This window comes from Triticum urartu, chromosome 7A (assembly GCF_056163025.1).
Source record: "Triticum urartu cultivar PI428250 chromosome 7A, HENAU_Tu73, whole genome shotgun sequence".
In the NCBI taxonomy this organism is placed as follows: Eukaryota; Viridiplantae; Streptophyta; class Magnoliopsida; order Poales; family Poaceae; genus Triticum; species Triticum urartu.
Genome location: NC_141879.1, coordinates 440,388,876 through 440,412,311, shown reverse-complemented (window position 1 = coordinate 440,412,311; position 23,436 = coordinate 440,388,876). Strand labels below are relative to the sequence as shown.

The following is a 23,436-nucleotide window of genomic DNA, read 5'->3' as shown; positions in this document are numbered from 1 at the left end:
AACACCAAGTTTTTCATCTCCAAATTTGCATCATCTATTGGAGATGCTCTAAAAATGCAGACCGACTTACTCTCATGAGAATAAAAGATCCAAATTATTTGTGGCGGCTCTAGTACAACAGAGTACGTACTTTGTCTGTCACTGCAATAAAACTAGTAAAATACGAAGCCCATGAGAATGAATAAACTAAAGCATCTTCAAAATGGACCCTCAAGCCGCCCGCAACCGTTCGGACTGCATGGTTCGGATCAAGGAAGTCATGCAACGCGGACCTGTATCAGTCCGTCAAGCGATTCAGACGTACTTTTTTCAGCAAACACGAGACAGGGGGAGGGCTTTGCGGGAGTTCGGACAGCAGCCACGTAGGACTTCGACACCCTAGGCCAATCCAAAACCCCTTCCGAACCCCGCGACTCCATCCTCCCATTTTCTCTCCTCTAGTTTTTCTCTCTTGTCTTCGTTGCCGCTCCACCACCCCAGCCACCACGCGCACCCCTACCAGAACTCAACGGGCCATCACCTCCAGCGGTACAATCGGGCTCCATGCCGCTTCTCCTTTGCCACCGTTCCACACCTATCCTCAGACCGCTGCTCAGGTACCATCTGCTCCTATGATGCTCACCATGCCCGACAACTATTCGATGAATTTCCTGAGATAAATCTTTTGTCCATTCTTCTTTGAAGCAATGAGTTCGGATATGGGGTGCGTAGCCCTCTGTTGAGTTGCCCGATGAGGAGGACTACACGAATGAGACGACGATGATGCAGGCGGTGCTTTCAGATGCGGAGCGTGCGGATGAGCATGTTCTCAATTTCAAAGGGTCGATCAAGGGTCATCAAGTGCTCAACCGCGACCGGGCGCGCGACCATTTGACACTCATGGCGGCTACTTTGCCCCCGATGCCCTCCTCGTCGATGATTTCGGATGCGCAAAAATGTCTTCGATCGTCTGTACCATGGCGTCCTATCCTTTGATGACTACTTCATCTTGAAGAAGGATACAACTGGAAGGATTGGGTTCTCTGGTTATCAGAAGTGCACGGCCGCACTACGGATGCTTGCATATGGCACGGTCGCTGATTCATGGGATGAGTACCTACGGATGTCCGAGAGCACATGCGGAGATGCCATGGTTAGGTTTGCAACTACCGTGGTTGAGGTGTTTGGACCTCAGTACCTGAGAGAACCAACTATGGCAGACACCGAGAGGCTCTTGGCAATCTCAAAAGCAAGAGGGTATCCTGGTTTGTTCGAATCATTTGACTGCAAGCTTTGCAGGGGCAATATCAGGTTCATGTTAAGAAGCCCACCACCATTCCTAAAGCAATTGCATCACATGATCTTTGGATTGACAATGCGCTTTGCAGACAAACCATGTGCCTTGGGCATTTCAGATATTATTAGATATGGCACAAAACGGTTTATTCCCCTCGGCGGTACAAAGAGCAAACACAGTTTATTTTTGGTGTTTCTTTTCATTTGATTTGAGTCATAGAAAAACCATACTATTAAGAGGGGGTACGCATCGAAAGGTATGGGTGGAAACAACACATACACAAACCATATGCACCCACATATCTTTCGCGCATCCCTGGAGCATCCTTCTGTTGTGCTAGTTCTACCAGGTGGAGGTTTAGCGGTAGTACCACTCCCTACCACAGTAGTACCGCTTAGGCAGTACTTCCGCTGGTAGTACTGCGTGTACTATGGCCACTCTCTCTGTAGGGCACACGCTAATTCATGGAAGTACCGCTCACTGGAGTGGTAGTACCGCTTGGTGTGGTACTGCCGCTATAGTACTCCTGGTACTTTGGCCGACTTCTCTGTTTGTCTATTGGTATTTAGCGGTAGTACCGCTTTGGTAGTACTTCCGCATGTGGGTATTGTGGCTACTTCCGTTTGGGCAAAGTCTTTTGTTGCCCTCGAACCATTTGACGATAGTGCCATGATAGTTCAATGGTAGTACCGCTTCAGTGGTACTTCCGCTCTAGCACCGCGTGTCAACCGATGTTTCTTCTATTACCTGGTGACAATTATCGATAGTACCGCTGAGCGTAGATGGTAGTACCTCTCCGGAGGAACTACCGCTCTAGTATTGTTTCAATACACACTGGACACACAGAAACTACCGCGCTAAGCGGTAGTACCGCTCTCCTGAGCGGTAGTACTGCTTGAGCATGGGATGTGCACGTAACAGTTGGATTTAAGACCGCACTATATAAAGGGGGTCTTCTTCCCCAAGAAGACCACCTCTTTTCCCTTTGCTTCATTGTTTCCCTAAAGCTCAAATTCACCCGATCTCCCTCCCTAGACATCAAAGCTTGTTAATACTCTAGGGTTTGGAGGAGAAGACCTCGATCTACACTTCTACCAAGAGAAATTTGATTCACCCATTAATCCCTTGTGGATCTTGTTACTCTTGGGTGTTTGGGCACCCTAGACGAAAGAGGTCACCTCAGAGCCACATTCCATTGTGGTGAAGCTTCATGGTGGTGTTGGAAGCATCCAATTAAGTTTTGGAGAGAGCCCCGACCTTGTTTGTAAAGGTTCGGTCCCCACCTTCAAGGGCACCACTAGCAGAATCACGGCATATTGCATTGTGTGAGGGGTCAGGAGAATACGGTGGCCCTAGTGGCTTCTTAGGGAGCCTTGTGCCTCAACACCGCTCCAACAGAGACATACCCCCTCCCTCCCCCCTCGAGGGAGGAAACTTCAATACCACATCCTCGTCTCCATCGACTCCACTTGTAGTTACTTCTAGCCTTTACTTTGTGCAAGCTTACTTTGTGTTTGTATCTTATGCTTGCGTGTGTTGTTGTTGTTGAGCTCATCATATAGGTTGTCCACCTAGTTGCATATCTAGGCAACCTATTTTGTTGCTAACCCTAAATTGTTAAAAGAAGCTAAAAATTGTTAGTCGCCTATTCACCCCCCCCCCCTCTAGTCGACCATCCTTTCAGGCACGTTCCTTTGGCATACCCGGGCCTCACCATGACATCAATGTGTTGCAGCGATCACCATTGTTTGCTAGACTAACTGAAGAAAAAGTTCCTCCTTGCCACTATGTTGTCAATGGACATGAGTACAACATGGCTACTATCTGGTTCACGGTATCTATCCTCCTCGGTCTACCTTTGTGAACAACATCTCTAACCTAGTTGATCAGAAAAGGTCTCACTTTGCCCAAAGACAAGAAGCATCTAGAAAGGATGTTGAGATGGCTTTTGGAGTTCTGCAAGCACATTTTGCAGTTGTTCATGGACCTGCTAAACAATGGGATCCGGAGACCTTGTGGGAGGTGATGACATGTTATGTGATCATACACAACATGATCATGGACGACGAGGGTGAGGATGCTGCCGCGGGTCTTGAATTTGAAAACATGGGTGATCCTATCAAATTTCATGGCAAAAACCCAGTCACATTTGAAGAGTTTGTTCAAATGCATCAACAAATTCGGCATCAAGCAACTGAAAGAAGATCTAGTTGAGTATCCGCGGGTGGTCAAGGCGGACAACAATGTTAGAGTGTAATATTTTTATACTTTTTTAATTAAAAGTACCACTGTATTTGAACATTTCATCTATTTAGACTATATATATTGAACGTGCGGACTTCAAAAAAATTTGGGGTCGAATGTATGGGGGCAACCTGACGAATGCCGGAACAAATTTACGGGTCAACGTTGCAGATGCCCTAACATGTTAACTCTTTCATGAAAAGACTTAACGTATCAGTACAGTTTCTTTGCTCAGTCACTAAAAGAAGAACTTGCATGGGAATGAAGAAACTAGCCGGGAGGCGTTCGTCGAAAGAAATCTATGTCGATACATCCACTTTTGTTAAGTGTCAAAAAGGTATTATATTAAGTCACGGAGGAAGTATTATATTTTATAAAATCGAGTTCGGTAGTGGTTGAAAGAATACCGCACTCCGTGGAGTGACTAGCACCCCATTAGTCTGTAATAATAAGAAGAAATACGAAGGCAAGTCCAAGATTAACTCCCAAAGTAGGACAATATTGAAGTGATTAAGTGCCGCACGAGCGCAAGGAATATGCAAGGAGGAGATAATTTGGTCGTGTCAAATTCAGCGACAGTAGGTGGTACTCCACCGCCATTTGTTTATCACGCTGTCGTCCTCAGGATACAGTGATGTGATACTCCCTTCATTTCATAATGTAGTGCTTCCTCTATCCCCGTGCTTCAACTTTGACCGTAAATTTAACTATCAAGACCGATTGCGACGGGAGCAAAAATTATATCAGTGAATTCGTATTTAAAAGAAGTTTTCAATTATATAATTTTTTCTTCCGTCGCAGTTGGTTTCGTTGGTTAAATTTATGGTCAAAGTTGGACATCGGGAAGCGCGGGCGCACTATATTTTAGAATGGAGGGAGTATCAAAGTAGCAAACCTCTCAACTGTTATTAGTCCAACTGGGGCGGCACAACATTTTCGCTCAAAGGGCACCAACCACGTGTTGCTCACGCATAAATATAAAGTAATATATATTCTACCGTGCAAAAAAGAGAGATATTTAAGCACATTATTTGTGGGCCAAAAAGGATATGAGGGTCTTATTTAGAATGCAATGGATTTTGGGAAGAGGACATGCTATGAAGTTAAGCCATAGAGCACATAACTGCTACCCAGATCGGTTTGTGCGTCGACAAATTAATTTGTGTGGCGCCAAACAGCAAGGCACGGTCACTAGAGAGAGAGAGACCCTGAACCTACCGTAAGGGAGGAGGAGGATCCATCGAGTGACCTGTGTGCCTACATGTATCCATTAATTGGACGTTAATGGAATGTGGTGTACATGTTCTCCAGTACTACTGCTACTACTTTGCTCATGCAGCCTACGGACCATGGAGTAAACATTTACGCTGTAGGTGATCTTTTTTTTTTTGAAACAAGGCAAAAGATTTACCATTTCATTAAATAAGATCTTTTTCTTTCTTGTATGTAAAAGGAAGGCGTTGGTTGGACCATCATCCTCTTGTGAAGTGTACGCATGTTGGCGTATTGATTGTTGCAATGGTATACTGCAGGGCTCATGACCTGTGTGGGGGATGCAAGCAATTATTCAATTTCTACCAATCAGGATCATGGGATGCAGCAACAACTAGCCAGCTAATGATATAATACTACAACATTCCTAAAGCACTTAGTTGTTTGAATTATTTATTATTCTGGGAAGAGAGAAACAGTGCATGAGGAACTGACTGAAAACATGTAAAATCAAATTCTTGTTGTTATAAGGGAAAAAATAAATAACAAAAATGGCATATTCATTCACATCTTCCCCAGACTAACATTGATGCAATGAAGCGCAATAAGTTCCAGCAAAAAAAAGAGAAGAAAAATAGCAATATGTCATGTGACAACAAAACAACCTATTGGAATCCAGTCAAACTGAACAGAAGAGAAAATGGGCCAGCCAAGTGGCCCCCTCGAAGGTCAAAGAAAGCCTATAGCAAGGTCCATGAAATCTCACAGGCAAAAGTTGTTGCCTGGAAAGATGGAACAGGCTCCTGTTGCCATCATTGTTGTCAACTTGTGACCTATTCACCTTTAACCAGTGCCTGGTCTACCAACAAAACAGGCCAACTGAAATCCAGGAAGGCATTTAGTGTGCACAAGCTGTGGAAGTGGTAGTAGGCAAGAGCATATAGCACCCAACATCCCTGCTTCTCCAATATTACCAACCAAACCACTGGAACAAGGGAATGGTGCGTCGCCATTTATGGCAGTTGGTACCCCCAGCTGAAATGCCGGCATTCATTTTCTGTTGTGCTCACCGATCCAAAATCATCATGCTTGTGGTCTAACAAAGCATTCAACCCAAATCCATAATGTTGCAGTTTATATGGAAATGCGAGCCTGTAGTACTGATCTAGCTATTAATCTGTAGTACTGATCTAGCGGAATAATCCTTCAGTATATATGTCTGCTCCATATATGCACACTAATGATCATAAGTAAACACGATGTACAACATGGCCAAACCTAGAAGAAATTCAACAACTATTTTTACACTAGAATACAACATGCGAAGGCAATTCTGCATTGACCGACTACATGGCTAGCTGCCAGGAGCTGCCCATGATCTGAAATCGCCCAACACAGCAGCTTCGCCGACTTCATGGAATGTATTGACGTACAGGTCAGGTTGCCCCTCTTTATTGGAAGCCTCAAGAACCAATTGATACGCGAGTTGGCTTCTCTTAAGGTGGATGACCAATATCTTGCTGCTCGTTGATGGGTGTGGAGACCACCATTGATTTTTGACACTCACGCGGTGCTTCTAGCCAATTGCTCAAATCTCTGAGCAATAACTTGCTGGTTTCCACTTGTATATACATTGAGCAAGGACACTACAGCAGAAGATAACATAACTTTCTGTGACACATTTGGGCTGAAACCATCCTCGTCATTTATGGTCTCGCTTGCCAGAGGCTGGTCCTCGGCACTATTGAATGCTGAGCATAAACCCTTCAGCCAGTCTTCCAGAAAGGATGCCTTCTGCTCAAAATGAAAGTGAATTAGATAGGGCAACAGAACAATATATCTGTTTTTCAGTTACAAAAAGTCGAAGTATTAAGCATTTAAGCCACATATTATGGGGTATTTCTTCAGTGCATGCATATTACACAGGGCTAGAGTAGAAACCTGCTCTTCTACATCTTAGGTGTACAAACAAGAGCAATATATTCACTAAAATAACAAAGTAATATAGATAAATATAAAAAGGACAAACCCAGTGCTAGAAGCTCCCACACAAGGTGGGGTCCGGGGAACGATTATACGAGACAAGCCTTAACCCTCCACAGTGCAATGCAGAGAGGCCGCGTCGAACCCAGGACCTCTTGGCACAAGTGGGGAGTACTTCACCACTGCGCCAGGCCTGTCCAAATATAGACAAATATAGTACCAAAATTTGTGCTATCGACGTAGCACATGAGTTCATTTCCAGGACTTCATGATAAATAGGAAACAGACACAAAAAGTCGCATCGTTAAGAACACTGCAGAGTTGGTTATGTTTTGATATTTCCATACATGACAGGGCCAAACACATGCTCATGAAACTGATGAATCCAGATTCTCAAAATATCAATCTGATCTGGCTGTTATTTGCCCCTGAACAACACTATGACAGATAAATACATCATATTAGTGAAAACACAACACACAGGCATGAGACGGTTACCTTGATAAGAAAATCTTTCAGGCTTTGGTCATCCTTCGGTGAAACAAAACCAAGCAAATGCAGAGCAGTAAACGTAAGCTGTAAAAAGGAGCCAAAGGTTCAACAATGCTGTGAAACATGTTTTGGAGAAAACAATATATATATATAAGCATGAACAACATTGACCTGTTTCTCAAGGTTGTCCCGGTGTTTGAAATTTGAAGGCGATGATGAACTGTTCGAACTTAATGACTCAAGAACATGTGTGAGGCCTCTGACAACATCTGGAAAGGAGCTACCATAATCTACACATCCAGCAGCATCATGAATTCAGTTGCAGAATGATACTACAGGCAAGACACGAACCTCCAAGAAATGAAATAGGCAGCACAGGATAATACAATCTAAATAATAATGACAGAAAGCTTTAATCCATTGGCAATTTGGCATGATATGGTATTAGCAAAATAAGCAAGATCAGAACTTAAACAAAGGCAGCAATTAAAGCATTCAGCGGACTAACCAAGCCTTGTGACTGGCACTGCTAAAGCAACAGCCGCATGCATCCTTATTTTATAATTGTTTGAGTCGCGGAGTAATAGTAGAAGTATGCTATAAACACTTGATGCCCTGTAATACAAAACACCTGAAAATCAGAACCACTAACATATGAAGCTGGAGAACTCAGTTACTCACAGAGGTACAATCATGGTACCAGGTGTGTAGATTTCTCATATAGTACTTCCAATTGACAAGGTTGACAATGGGGAGAAATAACTATTGCACAAATTTCTGACTGATTACTTCCTTAAAGATGAATATTTGAAAATAGAAGATGTGGGTGAAGGTTGTCTTTATTAGATTTAGAATATTATGAAATAGCCTCTTTAAACATTGGGCTTCACCTTCTGTAGGTGGAGAGCATATGCGTTTCATTCAAATGCTTCTGGAAGATAAAGAAAAAATGTGGTGCTTCTACAATGGGAATTCTAAAGCAGATAAGATGCATAAAAGTTTCTGCAAAATTCAATAAAATACTGGAAGATGTTGCATGTGCAAATCATACCACTGCATCTCCGAAAGTCTCACGGTGTCATTCATGAATAAGTTACTAAGAGCATGACAAACATTCCACTGAACCTGTATGAATGACAAAAGACAAGTCAAATGGAAGCAGTTATTCATGTAAAACATCTGCACATTCAACAATCACATATAATAGAAAAATAGAAGGAAAAAAATCTTGAACTTGTATTCTTTGCTAACTGAGGTGTTCCTCATTAGAACAAAACAAGGGAAACATGTTTTTTTAGTCTCGCCTTGACACAATAAATTGTCTCAGAAACTAGGATGATGTTGAGTGAATAACAAGAGATTCAGCCCATGGATGTTTGTTTTAAGTACAAGTGCAGAACCATTTCTTGCAGTACCTTTACATTTCCAGTAGTCACAGAAGACATCAAAGCCTGTACCATTGTTTGAAGACAGACAGGATCTCCATAGAAAACTGAATTCCTGTGATGGAGGCCACAAAATTGTAAGCTGAAGAAACAAGTTAAGAAAAATTATGACTGATGCCTACAGAATATTAAAGGCTTTGTTGTTGTTGTTGATGATGATGATGCATGCAGAATATTACCAACCTTGAATCATCGACTGCATCACAATGATGATTGAATCTGATAAACCTTGACAGATATCCAAGGGCTCTAACGGCATTTGACTTTACCTGAACATAAATAAAAACAACAACACTGATACCATTAGATACAGAAATATACAGATATCTTCCTTTTCTTTTCAATTTACAACTGAATAATGTCTTGCTGTTCAATAGCCTAAAACAGGCATCTGGGCCAGTGAAAATGTAAAATAAAGAGAGAAAAAGACATCAGTTGACAAGACAAGCTTACTTTTTCGCCATCTTTGGTTAGGCGCAAAGCAATTTCAACCAGCAATGAAATTGTTGATTTATCAAGTAGATCTACAGTTGAAAAAATAGTAGAAAGATAAGCATGCCATATCGTTATATATTATAGATTCTGTAACCAACTAACAATCAATATGCAATACATACCTGCAGTCGGATCTGTTTGTAGTTCCAATGCTCTGAAACGAATAGAAGAACAAAGATTGGCCAAAGCCCATGAGGCAGTGATACGGACCTAAACATTTAGATTGAGACAATGTTACACATAGAATACTTGATAAATTTTAGTACAACAAAAAAAAAACAATAACAGTGCACAAGCATTAAAGAGAGAGATACAAATATCATACTGGAGTTGATGAATTTTGTGTATTGAAATCAATGGCTTTTATGAACTCGCCAGGTAGGCTAGGACTGCAGAAGGAAAGAATGAGTTACGGACTATTGGTCATCATCATTCAAGTACCTTAAAATAAGCACTTGACTACTTGAGACTGCAGCGCAACCAAAGTCTGAAATTTTACCTCGACAATATTTGGGAGAAACATGAAACAATACCAATGGCTCGACATGCAGCCGACCTCACTGTAGCAACTGCATCACTCAATGCTGCATGAACCTACACAACAATAATTGTGATACTCACGAAATTTTAACAGGTTAGGGAAACATAATGAAACACAGAAATAATAAACTTACAGATGAGGAGGTCACATAATCTCTCTTGTTTACTGGTAGGGAGAAGAAAACATCAGAGGTCATGCCCGCGAAACATGTGAGTGATGCTGTCCTGACCTAGAAACAAACAGTTAATTTATTTAGTCCAGGAAAAACAGACACTCAAAAAACGGAATACTTTCAGCAATACATAAAAGCATTTCCATCAGGTTCATGGAGCACATACTCCCTAAATTTAATGGTGCTGTTGCAAGACAAAACTAATTTCTTACATACGGGACATAAAGTATCATCTGAAGATAACAACACAGCTAAGCATATCATGCTATATTTAGGACCAAGGATCATAAACGGCAACACAATACTCAAACATACATTAGTTAGCTGCTTTGACTAAAACGGCAGCAGGCATTCTGTTACTAATCTGCTAAATCATGTTTATAAGTTAGCATTAACACCATAGATTATTGAGAAATAAATGAAGCCTAACCACTAGTCGTTCCAGATTAATACGATAATACATGGACAACACGGGTTCTAGAGGTGGTAGATTACCATAGCAGAGGCATGTAATAATCCCCGAGGGAGATGAGTTTCTAACACCTCAGTCCAACGGTTGGTTCCAAGTGTAATGTCCAAAGAGCAGTTTTGTGATGGTCCAGGGGTTTCAATTTCAAAGTGAGGCGCAGATTTAATGCTTTTATTTACAGTGCAGTCTGAAATTTGCTGAATATCCAGCAATCTACACTCTTTGAGATCATCCGCACCCTTGAATCCAGATGAAACACGCAGACACTCATCAATTACCTGACAAACAAAATCACAACACATTAATAAATGATCAAAACTAAGTATGACCATGATGGTTAATTTTACATAATAAGGCAATTCTAAGCTAAGGACCGCCACGGGAAAACAGACACTGGGATACTAGTATGGGGAGACACTGGATACAGCATTTTCCAAAAACAGCCATTCGGGGATACGGCAGGGTATATAAGTGTTTTAAAAATAAACGGCAAGTAATAAAGATTTAATGATAATTTTGAGATGAGAGCTTTTTTTATAGTACAGGATAATGTTGCCTCATTTCTATAGATGAAAGACTGTGAGCAGTCCACACAACCCTCCACTCAGAGCCCATATAAGGCCCAATTCCAGAAAACCCTACACTACACAGCTCCTCCAGCCCACACATTTCTGTGCTGTTTTCCTCCAGCCGCCTGAGAGCTGCAGAGAGGAGATGAAATGAATGCACCGCCGCCTTTACCTTCTTGCTCATCGGCAGCTTCAACCACTGCCTTCCAATCGGCCCAAATCCTCTCCCTTGCTGGCGGCTGCAGTCCACATCTTTCTCCCTGCCTGGAGCTTCTTCCTCATCAGCGTCCACCTTGCCATCTTCCTCTCCACCTGGATGTTCTTCTTTGCTAGCGACCATCGAGATGAGAGCTGAGTGGCGGCGCGGTTGCTGGAGGCTTGCTCCTGACTCCCCACCATGTCCACATCATATCTAGGCCGTATCCCGATTTATTTCCCCTTTTTTTCAGAAAAGATGGGATACATGTGTGTCCCAGTCCCCCCCCCCCCCCCCCCCCCGTGCCTTTTAGGTTCTAAGATCCAGATTGAATAATAACATAGTAGCTGATGAAGAATCAAAATAAAAGATCAGGTGCTACATACATGTCATAACCAAAGAACCAAGTTTGTAAGAACCTGAGCCTAGAATATTTAGGCGTCATGTAGCAGATATCAACAAAATCATCTATGAACAAGAGCATTCAACCAGTAGTCATCTTATGTTGGGACTTGAGAGAAAAAGGTTAAGCATACATCCAAGTTCCTAATTTACCAGCAATCCATGTACCAGAACCTTAATTTACTTTCCTTCACTTTGTTTACGTACTCTCTCTTCTTTTTGGGTTCTCACAATCACAGGTTTCTGGTGGGTTTCATCTCTAGCCTACCCCAACTTACTTGGGACAAAAGGCTATGTTGTTATTGATGATGATACATCCAACTTCAGGTACTGGGCCACTTCTTCTCAGCTTCTGTAGCAGCTTAGAGCCCCCGGAAGCTTAAGACAAAAAGAAATACTAATTAGTTTTTCCCATAGGCCATAGCCCACCCCAATCTCTGCTGATACTAGGAAGCTGCTCAGAGCCTCAGACCCAGCTTCCCACCTCTTCCATCTCAGAACTGCCATCCAACTAGATACAGAAATTACCGGGGCTTGCCACTGCGTACCCCCTGCCCCCAGACCAGAGCACATGTGGAGATTCCTCTGTAGCTCTCCCCTCCTGTCGATCGAAGCATTCTCTCTCTCATGTGTGACACCACCTAGGTTTTGACTCACCGCCACCGCCTCCTCGACACCACTGCCGACAATTCCCGCCTCCTGACATTCTCTGGTCCTCAACGGCCAGCCCACCTCCTCCCCTGCTCCCCTGCTGACTTTCAACCTCCAGCGCTGTCCACCACAAGCAATGCCCTTCACCCACGAGCATCTCCAGATCCAGCACAAGTACATATGAAATTGGATCAGTGCTTGTTCGCTAATTGATGTTTGTTCCAGAGAACTACAATAGCAATTTCCGTCGATTCATGCCTATTCCAGAAATTATTTTTTTCGAGAAAACGCAAGGGGAGCTTGTGTTTCATTGCTTTGGAAAGAAAAAGAGAGTTTCAGTTACAATCCTCCTAGGAGGGAATTACAGTGCCCAAAGGCACATCAGTGAACGTCCCAAATTTGTGGTATAATGGCGCGAAGCCCTAGAGCGCCGGCTCTGGCCCAGAGGGCGGCCTCATCCTTGATCTTCGTGAGCAGCTCGTTTGCCGAGCGCCGTCCTCTGTTGAAGACGCAATCGTTGCGGTGCTTTCAAATCATCCATGGGACGAGTTGGGTCGCGGAGGCGGAGGCCCTTGCGCATGGGTTTGGGAGTGTGCTGCCGCGTCGTGCGCCACCAGTCATTGAGAGGTCTCGCTGTCCGGCGGGGCACAGGAGAGTCGGAGCCAGTGCAACACCTCGTACCAGATCAGCCGGGTGAAGGGGCAAGCTAGGATGAGGTGGTGCATGGTCTCGGGGGCCTGGTCGCAGAGGGGGCATCACGCGGGGTGTTGCAGGCCACGGCGGGCGAGGCGGTCGGCAGTCCAGCATTGGTCCAGGTGGGCGAGCCAGTGAAAGAATCGGACGCGTGGGGGCGCCCAGTTCTTCTAGGTGAGCTTCCATGCGTCGCAGCTTGTGGAGCCATTGAAGGTGGCGATGTAGGCCGATTTGGCGGAGTAGACGCCGCTGGGGCTCCACTTCCAAGAGAGGCGGTCTGGCTCGGCAGAGAGGGTCGTGTGGCTGATTGCGTGCTAGAGCTGTAGGTATTGCCCAATCTCATGGATGCCAATCATGCCGTGTATGTCTGGTGCCCATCGCTTGGCCTGTAATCCAACGGCGACAGTCCTGAGCTAGTGGCGGCGCTTGGGAATGCAAGTGTATAGGAGCGGCGTGATCTCGCTAACAGAGCGCCCGTCTATCCATCGGTCTTCCAAGAATAGGGCCTCCGTGCCATTCTTGATTTGCATGGTGGTGGATGCGAAGAAGAATGCGTGCTCCTCGGCGGTGAACTGTAGGTCGAGGCCAGCCCATGCTTTAGTGCTGTCCGTGCAGCTGAACCACAACCATCGAGTGCGGAGCGCGAGGCTTGTCCGGGCAAGATCGTGCACGCCGAGGTCGCCAAGTGATAGTGGCCTAGCAACGCGTTGCCAATTGACATGACAGTGTCTGCCATTTGCCTCTGCGCGCGTCCTGCCCATAGGAAGCCTTGCTGAATCTTCTCAAGTGCCCTGATGGTCTTCTTGGGGGCGCGAGAGCGAGGAGCTGGCGGATCAGGATCGCGCTCAGAATGGCCTTGACGAAGGCGACGCGGCAAGCCTTGTTCATGAGATGCGCCTTCCAGGTGGGTACCATGCCGGCCGTTTTGTCGACGACGGGCTGCAACTGTGCAGCCGTGGGGCGGTGTAGAGTCAGGGGGATGCCCAAATAGGTGATCGGGAACTCGGCGAGGGGGCAGCCCAGCAGGTTGACGGCGGGCGCGGCGTCTCCGGCAGAGCACCGAATCAGGGTGGCGGAGCTTTTTAAGAAGTTGACCTGGAGGCCTGAAGCTCGGCCGAAGAGCAGGAGGATGCTCTCGACGGCGGTGATGTCGCCAATGGTGGGGTGGCAGTAGAGGATTACGTCGTCGGCGTAGAGGGAGACCGAGGGAACCGGGCACCAGGGGTGCAGCCGCTGCAGAACGCCCAGTTTCGTTGCGCGGCGGAGGCGGCCCAACGTGTCAACGGCGAGGACAAAGAGTTGTGGCGACACGTGGTAGGCCTGGCGGAGGCCGCACCTATGCCAGATGATGGGGCCGGGATCTCCATTGATGAGCACCTTCGTGCTGGCCGAGGAGAGCAAGATGGCCAGCCAGTCTAGGAAGCGAGAGCCGAAGCCGTACTGGTGTAGGACCTCGAAGAGGAACGGCTAGCTAATGGTGTCGAAAGCACGAGCCAAGTCCAACTTCAGGAGGACGTGAGGGGCGCCGAGCTGGTGCAGAAGGCGCGCGGACTGGCGCATGAGTATGAAGTTGTCGTGCAGGCTGCGGCTGGGGATGAATTCATTATGGCACGTGCTGACGAGGTTGTGTAGCTTTGGCGCGAGGCGGAGCGATAAGACCTTGGCGAAGATTTTGGCAACGAGGTGAATTAGGCTTATAGGCCTGAAGTCAGCTAGGCCGTGAGCGTCTGCGCGCTTCGGGAGCAAGGTGAGCAGCGCCTGGTTGAGGAAGCAAAAGCCCCGACCACGCATATCGTAAAGCCGCTAGAAGACATTGACGAAGTCTTGCCGGACGATGGACCAACACGCGCGTAAGAACTCGGCAGTAAAGCCGTCCGCGCCGGGGGCTTTACATGCGGGAAGGCGTTTCATCACCAAATTTCCTCGGCGTCGAAAGGGGCGTCGAGGTTGGTGGGCGTGATCAGCTCGGAGAGGTCGAGACTGCACTCGCGGGGCGTCTCGCAGCCGAGCAGGGCGTCGAAGTGTGCGTATGCCACGGCCGCCATGTCGCAGGGGGCAGAGATCAAAACGCCGTCCACTGTGAGGTTGTGGATCTGATTCTTCTGTCGCCGGTACGTGCATTGCCGGTGAAAGAAAGATGTGTTGGTGTCGCCGTCCTTGAGGGTCGCAATACGAGCGCGCTGTCAGGCTATGGTGCGCTCTAGGGAGGCGAGGCCAAGGTATGAGGCCTTGATCTGCCGCTGGAGCCAGTCTTCGTGCAGGACAGGAGCCGGCACTCCTGCGCTGTGTCCAACCTGAGGAGGAGCTCCTTGGAGATCGCGAGCTTGAGGCGAACGTTGCCGACAGTCCTCGAGCTCCAGCTGGTAAGTTTGCGCGCGTAAATTGCATGTGTCGCATGAGCCGCCGGAAGGGGTCGTCATCGTGGACGGAGTGCCAGGCGGCCGCCATGATGTCATGGAACCCGTCCAACCGCGTCCAGAACTCCTCGAAATGGAATCGTCGATGGCCCGGCGGCACCGGTTTGCAATCAAGCAGCAAGGGGCTGTGATCGGAAACGACGGAGGCGAGGCATCGAAGGTGGCATTCCCCAAAAATTATACTTACAAGTGTTGTTGATTGATGTTTGTTCAGAGTGAAGAATTGTTATCACATGCAATGCCTAATGTGTGCTTGTGGTAATTGTATATTGGTAGTTCATGTTCATATTATATTGCATTTCGTAGCTTGTTCTGTGGACATTTCATTTTGTAATGAATGATTTATAATGTCAGGATCCATTCTGTGAACAAGTTGTGAATCTTGTCCAGTTTTACAGAATTATGCATGATTTGTGGCCAATCTATCATTAATGTGTAAAGCATTAGACTGGAGTCCAGAGGCAATATAGACTTTGTACATCTCAACATATATAATAAGCTTAAGCTGAAAAGAATAGCTAAAACAGTTTCTCCAGCAGAGCTTACTACAGAAGCTTGAGCTGGACTATACCCTATAGGCTGTAGATATTATTAACAAAAATAAAACCTAAACATTGATAGGTAAAGTGATTTGTAGCAAACTGATAAACAGGGAAAACCAAGATGAATGCAAGGTTGGATGGAAATTTACCCAATATCATGAATTTTATCCAGTTCATGGCAAAGTAAAAAAATAAATCTATTTAGCTTTATGGGGAAAAAGTAAAGTTCCGAAGTATAAAATAGTTTCGTCCACAATATTTTAAAGCATTTACAGAAAACTCTACCTTAATACCAGCTACAAGACATCTTCCTTTAGTAGATAATTCTTCTTTAGGGGGCCCAAAGTTAGCATCACATTTTTGGTCTTCAAAGCTCTCCGTTTGCAATAAATCAAGAACGATATCTCGAACTTTTTCCCAAATGATGTTTGCACAGCTTGGATAATTATGAACCACTGATCTCAACACCTGTGCACACATAAAAAGGAATGGATATTACCACATGTGTCAACCTGTGAAGCATTTGCATGTACACTGAAAAAATGAATATAAATGCCCTACAAAACGTGCCAAGAAGATCAATTCCATGACTGAATGTACATGTCATAAGTATATATGAATAAGTATATCTATGTGATAATCAAATCTATACATGGAATATCAAGGAGAACTGCATTACAAGATAGAACAGGAAGCTCAGTCTTCCTCCTAGCTAATTACAAATATGTTAGGTATCCCGCATGTGGTTACAAATAGATTTCAGACCATAAGAGTTCCCCTTTAGAGAATAACCATAGTTGTTCCCTGGTGTTTATGCTGGAGGGATCCTTATTAGTTATAATCCATGTGCCCTTTGCTTATTAGCTAAGTATTACTAGAGGTCAGTGCATATAGGTCGGCTGACCTTACTTAGTCAGTGAGATAGACTATACAGGCTGTCAGCAACTAGTCAATTTGATGTTTGCACGCACTGACAGCTGCTAAAACTGTATGGTCAGCTTAGCAGCTGACCTTTCTCATGTATTACAAGTCCGATATCCAAACACATGCTGAAGATAAAAGAAAATACAAAAGCAACCTTTAAGCATAAATGGATGGTTACTTGCCTGGAGAGCTCCACACCTAACACTGAAATGCATTTCCTCTTCTATACAATGAAGAAGAATAACTACGACACTTGACTTCTGCTGAGCAAGTGATGGCCCTGAAAAGCTCACATTGGTACACAAATGTCACAGCTTAGTATCCACCCAAACCAGTTTCTCAATATGATAAACTCTGGAGTCTTCCAAGACAATAAGTTCAGCAATGTGCGGCAGTTTTTTTAATATAAATTAAGACTGAGAATAAAGCGACCATATCAACGAAATTTGAAATTAAGAGGGTCTAACCTGCACAGTGATCAATGAGAACTCCAAAGACATCTGAAGAAGGTGGCACCTTTGCAAATGCTGCCTCCAAGCAACTTAGAACATTAACCTGTTGTTATTCCCATGTAAGGTGTAAGAACTACAACTATTGTTCCTAAATAAAGAAATAATATTGAAAAACTAACCAGCAAAGCATAATGTTCATTTTTATTTGAGTTCCTGTCTAATAATCTACCGCACATGGCTGTAATGACAGTTGGCAACAACTCCTTCGGCATTCGAGGGTACCTGGTCATCAAACATATTATCAATTATATGGCATATCAAGTTAGAGAAACAAAATACACGGTGGGGATTTAGATCATACGGTGTAGCAGATATCAGAAGGATGAGAACTCTGAACACTGCTGCAAGCAATGTAGTTTGAGTTTCACGCTGTACCAAGAACATCATACCTGCCAAACAGGAAAAGAAATTTCATGTAAACTTTGGATAAAACATTAAAAAAGAATATGTAAGGCATACAGAGCTGTTGAATGAAAGTTATATAGATAATGTTAAGCTTCATGCACTAGCCAACGCAACCAAAAGTCCGAACTGATGGAGAGAAGTGGGCAATATATTTCAACACCCCCTCACATCTAGGCTTATTTAGTCTGTAGACATGGGATCGAAGTAGGCCGCAGAATCTGCCTTTTTAATACTGCATTAGCAAGGTCTTGAACTCAAGACCTCTTGGCTCGGATACCATATTAAATTCATGCTCCAGCCAGTTGCTCCAAAAGTGAGCTAGGGGGGGAGGGGGGGACCTTGCCAACTCAATAGAAAAGATATGTTCGTGCAATTGCACCCTCTATTAACTGTTTGAGCTTGCTTTATCCTACTTATGTAAGCTGTTATTGTCAATTACCAGATGTGCTCGCTGGTCGTGTGGTGTCACAAACTCACAACTAGAAGGAGCACCTAACCCTTTATTTGATGATGATGATGATGTGTGTGTGTGTGTGTGTGTTGTACAGTGTGAGGACCCAAAAGTAACAGAAATTTTCAAAAAGGCCAGAAATTTGGGGTATTACAGATACAAAGTCGCCAACAATGGATTCCTCTCATTGAAGAAAGTCACGAGATGTAGGACCATTGAAATATAAAAATATCAGCAACTCCCCTACCTGTGTGCAGCTGCATCAGAATTTGACCAAGCGAGCAAGATAACGTAGTGAAAGATCCAAGTTTCGATGATTCTTTATACTCTGCAACTTGTGTCAAAACTAAGGCCTGCCCTTCCAGCATGGCAGCAATGGTCGATGCTGCCTCAACACGTACCTGCACATAGTTAAGTCAGGTCATGTCCATAATATACACGGGAACTTATAAATGGAAAAGGCGCTGAACCGATGGGACCATAATTCATACATACATGGTATACAATATTGTGGCATGCATCAATCAATGTACACCGCCATGCAAACAAGAGAAGAATTTTGCAAATAAAGGATGTAAATTATGAAGGGTCCAGATCACTTTGTAGCAAAAATGTAATACAACATTATTCGTTTTGGAAAAAAAAATCCCATAAATAAGATAGCTCAGAATTTTTAAGAGTTGCATATCCTTTCCATGTATTAGTCATGTGATATCCCCATTTGTATACAGGGGTTTCCTCCGTTGTATACAGGGTTTTCTGCATATTTACCACACCTGCACAATAATGGCCTATGTCTTCAGTCACTTCAGCCCAAAATACAGGCAGATTTGGCATGGCAGCAAGGTACCCACATATTATGGAAGGTAGCATGAACAGAAAAGCTAGATGATATAAACAATAATAATACAGATAACCGCAAACTTGTACCTTTGTTATAGGGTCAAAAATCAAGCATGTCATCAGAGTAGCTCGATATTTTCTGTAAAAGCAAGTAGCAACAAAAGCTACCGTCAAAAATGGGTACCATGATCATAAGGAAGCCATGAGAAATACCATGCCGATTGCACGTGGAAGAGTTTACCTTTGTTGGAGAACGTCGTTCTCAGGCAAAAGTAATGGCCACAGCGAAGTAAGTGATTTTGGGTCAGCACGACAGATATCCTTAAATAATTCAGAACAAGAATCAGATAACTTCTTGAATATCATGAGCATCATGATCATTTAGTGTTGCTTTTGATTATTAGATATCCAATAACTGACTATTAGAAGTTCAACAGGAAAATCAGAGTGTCTTTTAACAGTTACAGACTTGAAGGAACTGAAATATCACAGATCATGGTGGATGCAGATAGCAAATTGAATGTAGATATTCCTATTTACAAACTTTTGGTGTTCCAAAAGGTCACTCAATTCACAGAACTGAACAACCATAGAGCACTAACAATTCAAACTAGCATAGGGCAGATGAATCAATTAGCTTGTCTTATTGGAGTATGAGCTTTATCTAAAAAGCTGCCCTCCACCCACCATTCCAAAAAGAAAGGAAAGAGCAATAGCTCGACTACGAAAGAAATCAATCTTACCTTCGTTGTAACAAAAAAAGACTAACTTGTACGAGCTCATACATGAGTAAGAGTTCAGAATGGGAACATCTAGTTTAGAAATTAGAATGTGTTGCATGGATACATACCTGTATACAAAGGATGGCAGCTAGTCTAGCTTTCGAACTCCTGAAACGGTCTCCATTTTTTGCATATCCATCAGTATCGCTCAGATCTGAATCTGAAGAGCCTAAATCATATCGAGAAGATTCACTATCTGAACTTCGATCATCCAATGAATCATTTGTTTTTCCATCCTTTTTTCGCAAATGAGGTGGTTTATATCGTCCACGGCCAGAACTCCTGGATTGTGAGTCTGTTTTGTTTTCCTTTGGAGTTATTGCAGATGGCAAAGATGACCTTAGCCCATACACAAAAAACATTTGCAAATTTGCCACGAAACCTGCTACCTTGAAGTTTTATTCACAATGTTACAATCAGAAAGAGAGAGAAATCATATGTACTGTTACCACAGAAATGGATTTCCTTTGTATAATTACATGTCCTGAAAGTGAAGCTTTCGGTTCTGAAAGAACGAAATGCAGACAACGAAGAAAGGAAGTATAAAATCTGCAAGACAGTGAGGCTTAGCTTTGACTTTAGCTTTCATCAATTGCAAAGCAATATAAGAAAAAACGGAAGTACTAACCTTGACATAATGCTACTCTCAATAATAAGGTTCCTTGATGTCACAGAGTCCATAACTTTTCTCAAGACCTGCAGAGTGCAAAGGAGGAGATTGGAGTTGAAACAGAATATTAAACATTGCCACATAGCATGTCCACAGCACACATCATTTTGTGTGTGTGTGTTTGAACGTGAGCACCACTCTGTGCTTGGTTGTTAATGTTACATTTCTGGTGCATCGTCACCGAAATACCCAGCATGAAGCAGTATGTAAAATAAAGGAGGCATAAACTACTGACCTCAACAACAGACTGCCATAAAACTTCCGACATACTCGATGCAATCTTGCATAGTATATCTTCCATCATCGAAAATGCAGAGATTTCCATATCCCAGGTATTATAATTTTTATTATTCGTTGATACAGAAATGTGGGAAGAAATGCCAGAACCATTGGATTTATCTGTCATGTTCAGTTCAGCTTGCAAGCATGATATGATCAAGATAAGAACTCTGAGTACATGTGAATTCTCAGTTAATGAACCACATCTTCCAAGATCCTTGCTCAAAAACCTGGAAGGGGAGGCAACAATTAAGAGCGGTGTAAAGACCACGACTGATGACTTTCAAATAACTGTGAATGATGCTAGTGTACATGCGTTGCAACAACTGATTACGTAGGCATCTACAGAAGTTCATCACTAAAGTATGTAAGTATGTCCCAAAGGGCTCCACCTCATCCAAAGGCAACACTAGAGGCACATCTCCAACAATTTGTACCATTCATCAATCATCATTCACATTAATTTCGTCACACCTTTTCCCCCATACTCACGATTCTCCCTCCATTGCTCCCTCGACATGGCTAGATCTGGGGGAGGATGAGATGCCTTGGGCAACAGTGTTTGAGGGGAAGGCTTAGGAGGGGAAAAGTCAGTACCGTTCTCGGTTTCAGAGGGGGGGGGGGGGGGGGGGGGGGGGGGCTCCCTCCCTGATGTATGCACTATCGGAAATGCCATCATACAGTACAGCTAGAGACAGTCTTTAAGAACTTAGGGGGTTCTTTTTGAGGAAATTATATACGCACAGTTCGCAATTTGCCTGCCTACAATTTAATTTAGTGTTATTTACCACATATACTGAGTATATACTCATTTCTTGAATACATTTTTAACAGTGCAAATGATAAATTTATGAAAGATAACAACAATATCAGCACTAATCTTATACCAGTTCTCGACAAAGCAAGTGACGATTCTCAGGTAATGATTTGTTTTATTTGCTGTTTTCTGGAAACTATATAGGTTCCAAATTGCTGAAAGTAAGTGCAGGTGATAGTTCACGCCAAATCAAATGTGCTGATGGGAAATGGTCAATAATAAATTTACTGGTGAGGACATGCAACCTTGGTAAAGTACCAGTGGTGCATCGCGATTCCCAAAAATAGGCATGAAAGATTGCCTTTGTGGAAGTGCAGCATCACATGTAACAAAGGAAGAACTCCCTTTGAAGATTAGAATGACACATATCTAAATTATCATTTATTAAGAATAATATGGGGCCAAACTGTAGTAGATTTTCCATTGAGGCAAGTAAGTGCGGACCATTTACTTTTATTTCAGTGACAGTTTAGTCTTGTCAAACCATGAAACATTATCCCACAATGTTAATCAACTAGGCTGTTAATACTTGGTACAGAGGGGGGGGGGGGGGGGGGGGAGTACAGGAAGGTGATTGCTAAGTATTCTATCAAATAATCCAATCTAACCTGAGAATTTGCAAACAATCAGATAGTGTATTCAGTGCAGATGTCCTATCACAGTGGCCCTTAAGGCATGCACCCTCAACTGAACACTTCACAAGCTCATGAAGAAACGTTAACACTGCAAGCCAGCCAGAAGAGTCAATCTCCGTATTTGTCTTGCACATGACCTCACGAATCTGCACAGGTGCATTTTCAGTATATTAATACATAGAGAAAACAAATCGTTACAATCAAAGTAGTACAACACAACAGTCTCAACTTCTTTGTCAAATTGACTACACTTAATAGTAAATACTACTAGAATTCTAGGGTGTACACAATTTGTGTCCTGCAAAATGTAAAACTATAGCTCCAACAGCACGCGACAGCCACAGCTACAGCTACAGCTAAAAAGCACTGCACGCTAAAGCAAAATTCCAGTTTATAATAATCAGCATTTGAAAATCCATGTCCACAGTTTGTCGGAACTTCGCGTACTCCAACACGACCCCAGCAAGAACGCAGGTCACTGATCAGAATGGTCGTCTATCTGGCTAACATTACAGCCCCGAATCTAAAGCAACCATTGGGCTAATTCCACCGCACACTACGAGATCTCAATCGCATGGAAGCACAGAAGCATTACCAGGTGGCAGACGCCACGCAGCGCGTCGGCGGCGCCAGCACAGGGGGCCACCGCCGCGGCCTTCTCCGCGAGGAACGCCACATCCGAGCCCACCTGCGAACGAGCACACGGACAGTGAGACCAAGAACCAAACCGAGCTGGACGTAAGCAAGCGGGGCCAAGGGTAGGACCTCGTGAGGGGAGAGCGCGGCGGCGGAGGCCGCGAGGGAGGGCGAGGAGGGGGGCAGAAGGAGGCGGCGGAGGAGCGCGAGGAGGGCCGGAGGGGTGGGCGAGGCGACTGACTCATCGCGGAGGGTGAGAAGCGCGGTACGCCACGGCCGTGCCCCGCCTCCCCCGGAGGTGGAGGTGGCCATGAGCCGCCGGCGGCGACTACCGGTGGTTGCTGGCTACGGCGGTCGGCGGGGATGGAACTCGGGAGCGTGAGACGGAGAGGTTTGGGCTTCCCGGAGGGGGGTTTTGGACCTTTGCTTAGACGTCGGGAATGCTTCAACCCAGTAAGAAAAGTCGTTGTATAGGGCCCAAATGCCCGAGTGTGAAGTTTCTGTGCTCGGGCACCATGGTGCCCCTTTCTTTTGAAAAAAAAAGCAAAAACCATATTTAAAAGTTTCAAAAAAATCGAAAATAATTCTGTGTAAACTTGTATGTATTCACTACGGATCCATGAAATTATTTTTTGAAAAATAATAATTTGTAAGCTGTAAAAAAACAAAATTCCAGCCCATTT

The 23,436-nt window shown here is 44.2% G+C and overlaps 1 protein-coding gene across 1 annotated transcript; it reads right to left on the bottom strand.

Moving 5' to 3' along the window:
* Positions 1–5,839: 5,839 nt before the first annotated feature.
* LOC125525046 (ARM repeat superfamily protein) lies at positions 5,840–23,199 on the bottom strand. The gene is made up of 28 exons (XM_048690063.2): positions 22,883–23,199; positions 22,713–22,805; positions 22,091–22,263; positions 20,622–20,895; positions 20,345–20,412; positions 20,196–20,265; positions 19,785–20,105; positions 19,176–19,255; positions 19,022–19,073; positions 18,339–18,492; positions 17,537–17,624; positions 17,355–17,457; positions 17,191–17,278; positions 16,906–17,003; positions 16,085–16,267; positions 10,356–10,607; positions 9,822–9,917; positions 9,647–9,741; positions 9,473–9,536; positions 9,270–9,357; positions 9,106–9,176; positions 8,836–8,921; positions 8,623–8,707; positions 8,259–8,332; positions 7,716–7,822; positions 7,379–7,497; positions 7,214–7,291; positions 5,840–6,526 (listed from the first exon to the last, which is right to left on the bottom strand). Exons 1-28 carry the CDS (start codon positions 23,063–23,065, stop codon positions 6,296–6,298), a joined length of 3,474 nt encoding a protein of 1,157 aa, XP_048546020.2. The 5' UTR covers positions 23,066–23,199; the 3' UTR covers positions 5,840–6,295.
* Positions 23,200–23,436: the final 237 nt, after the last annotated feature.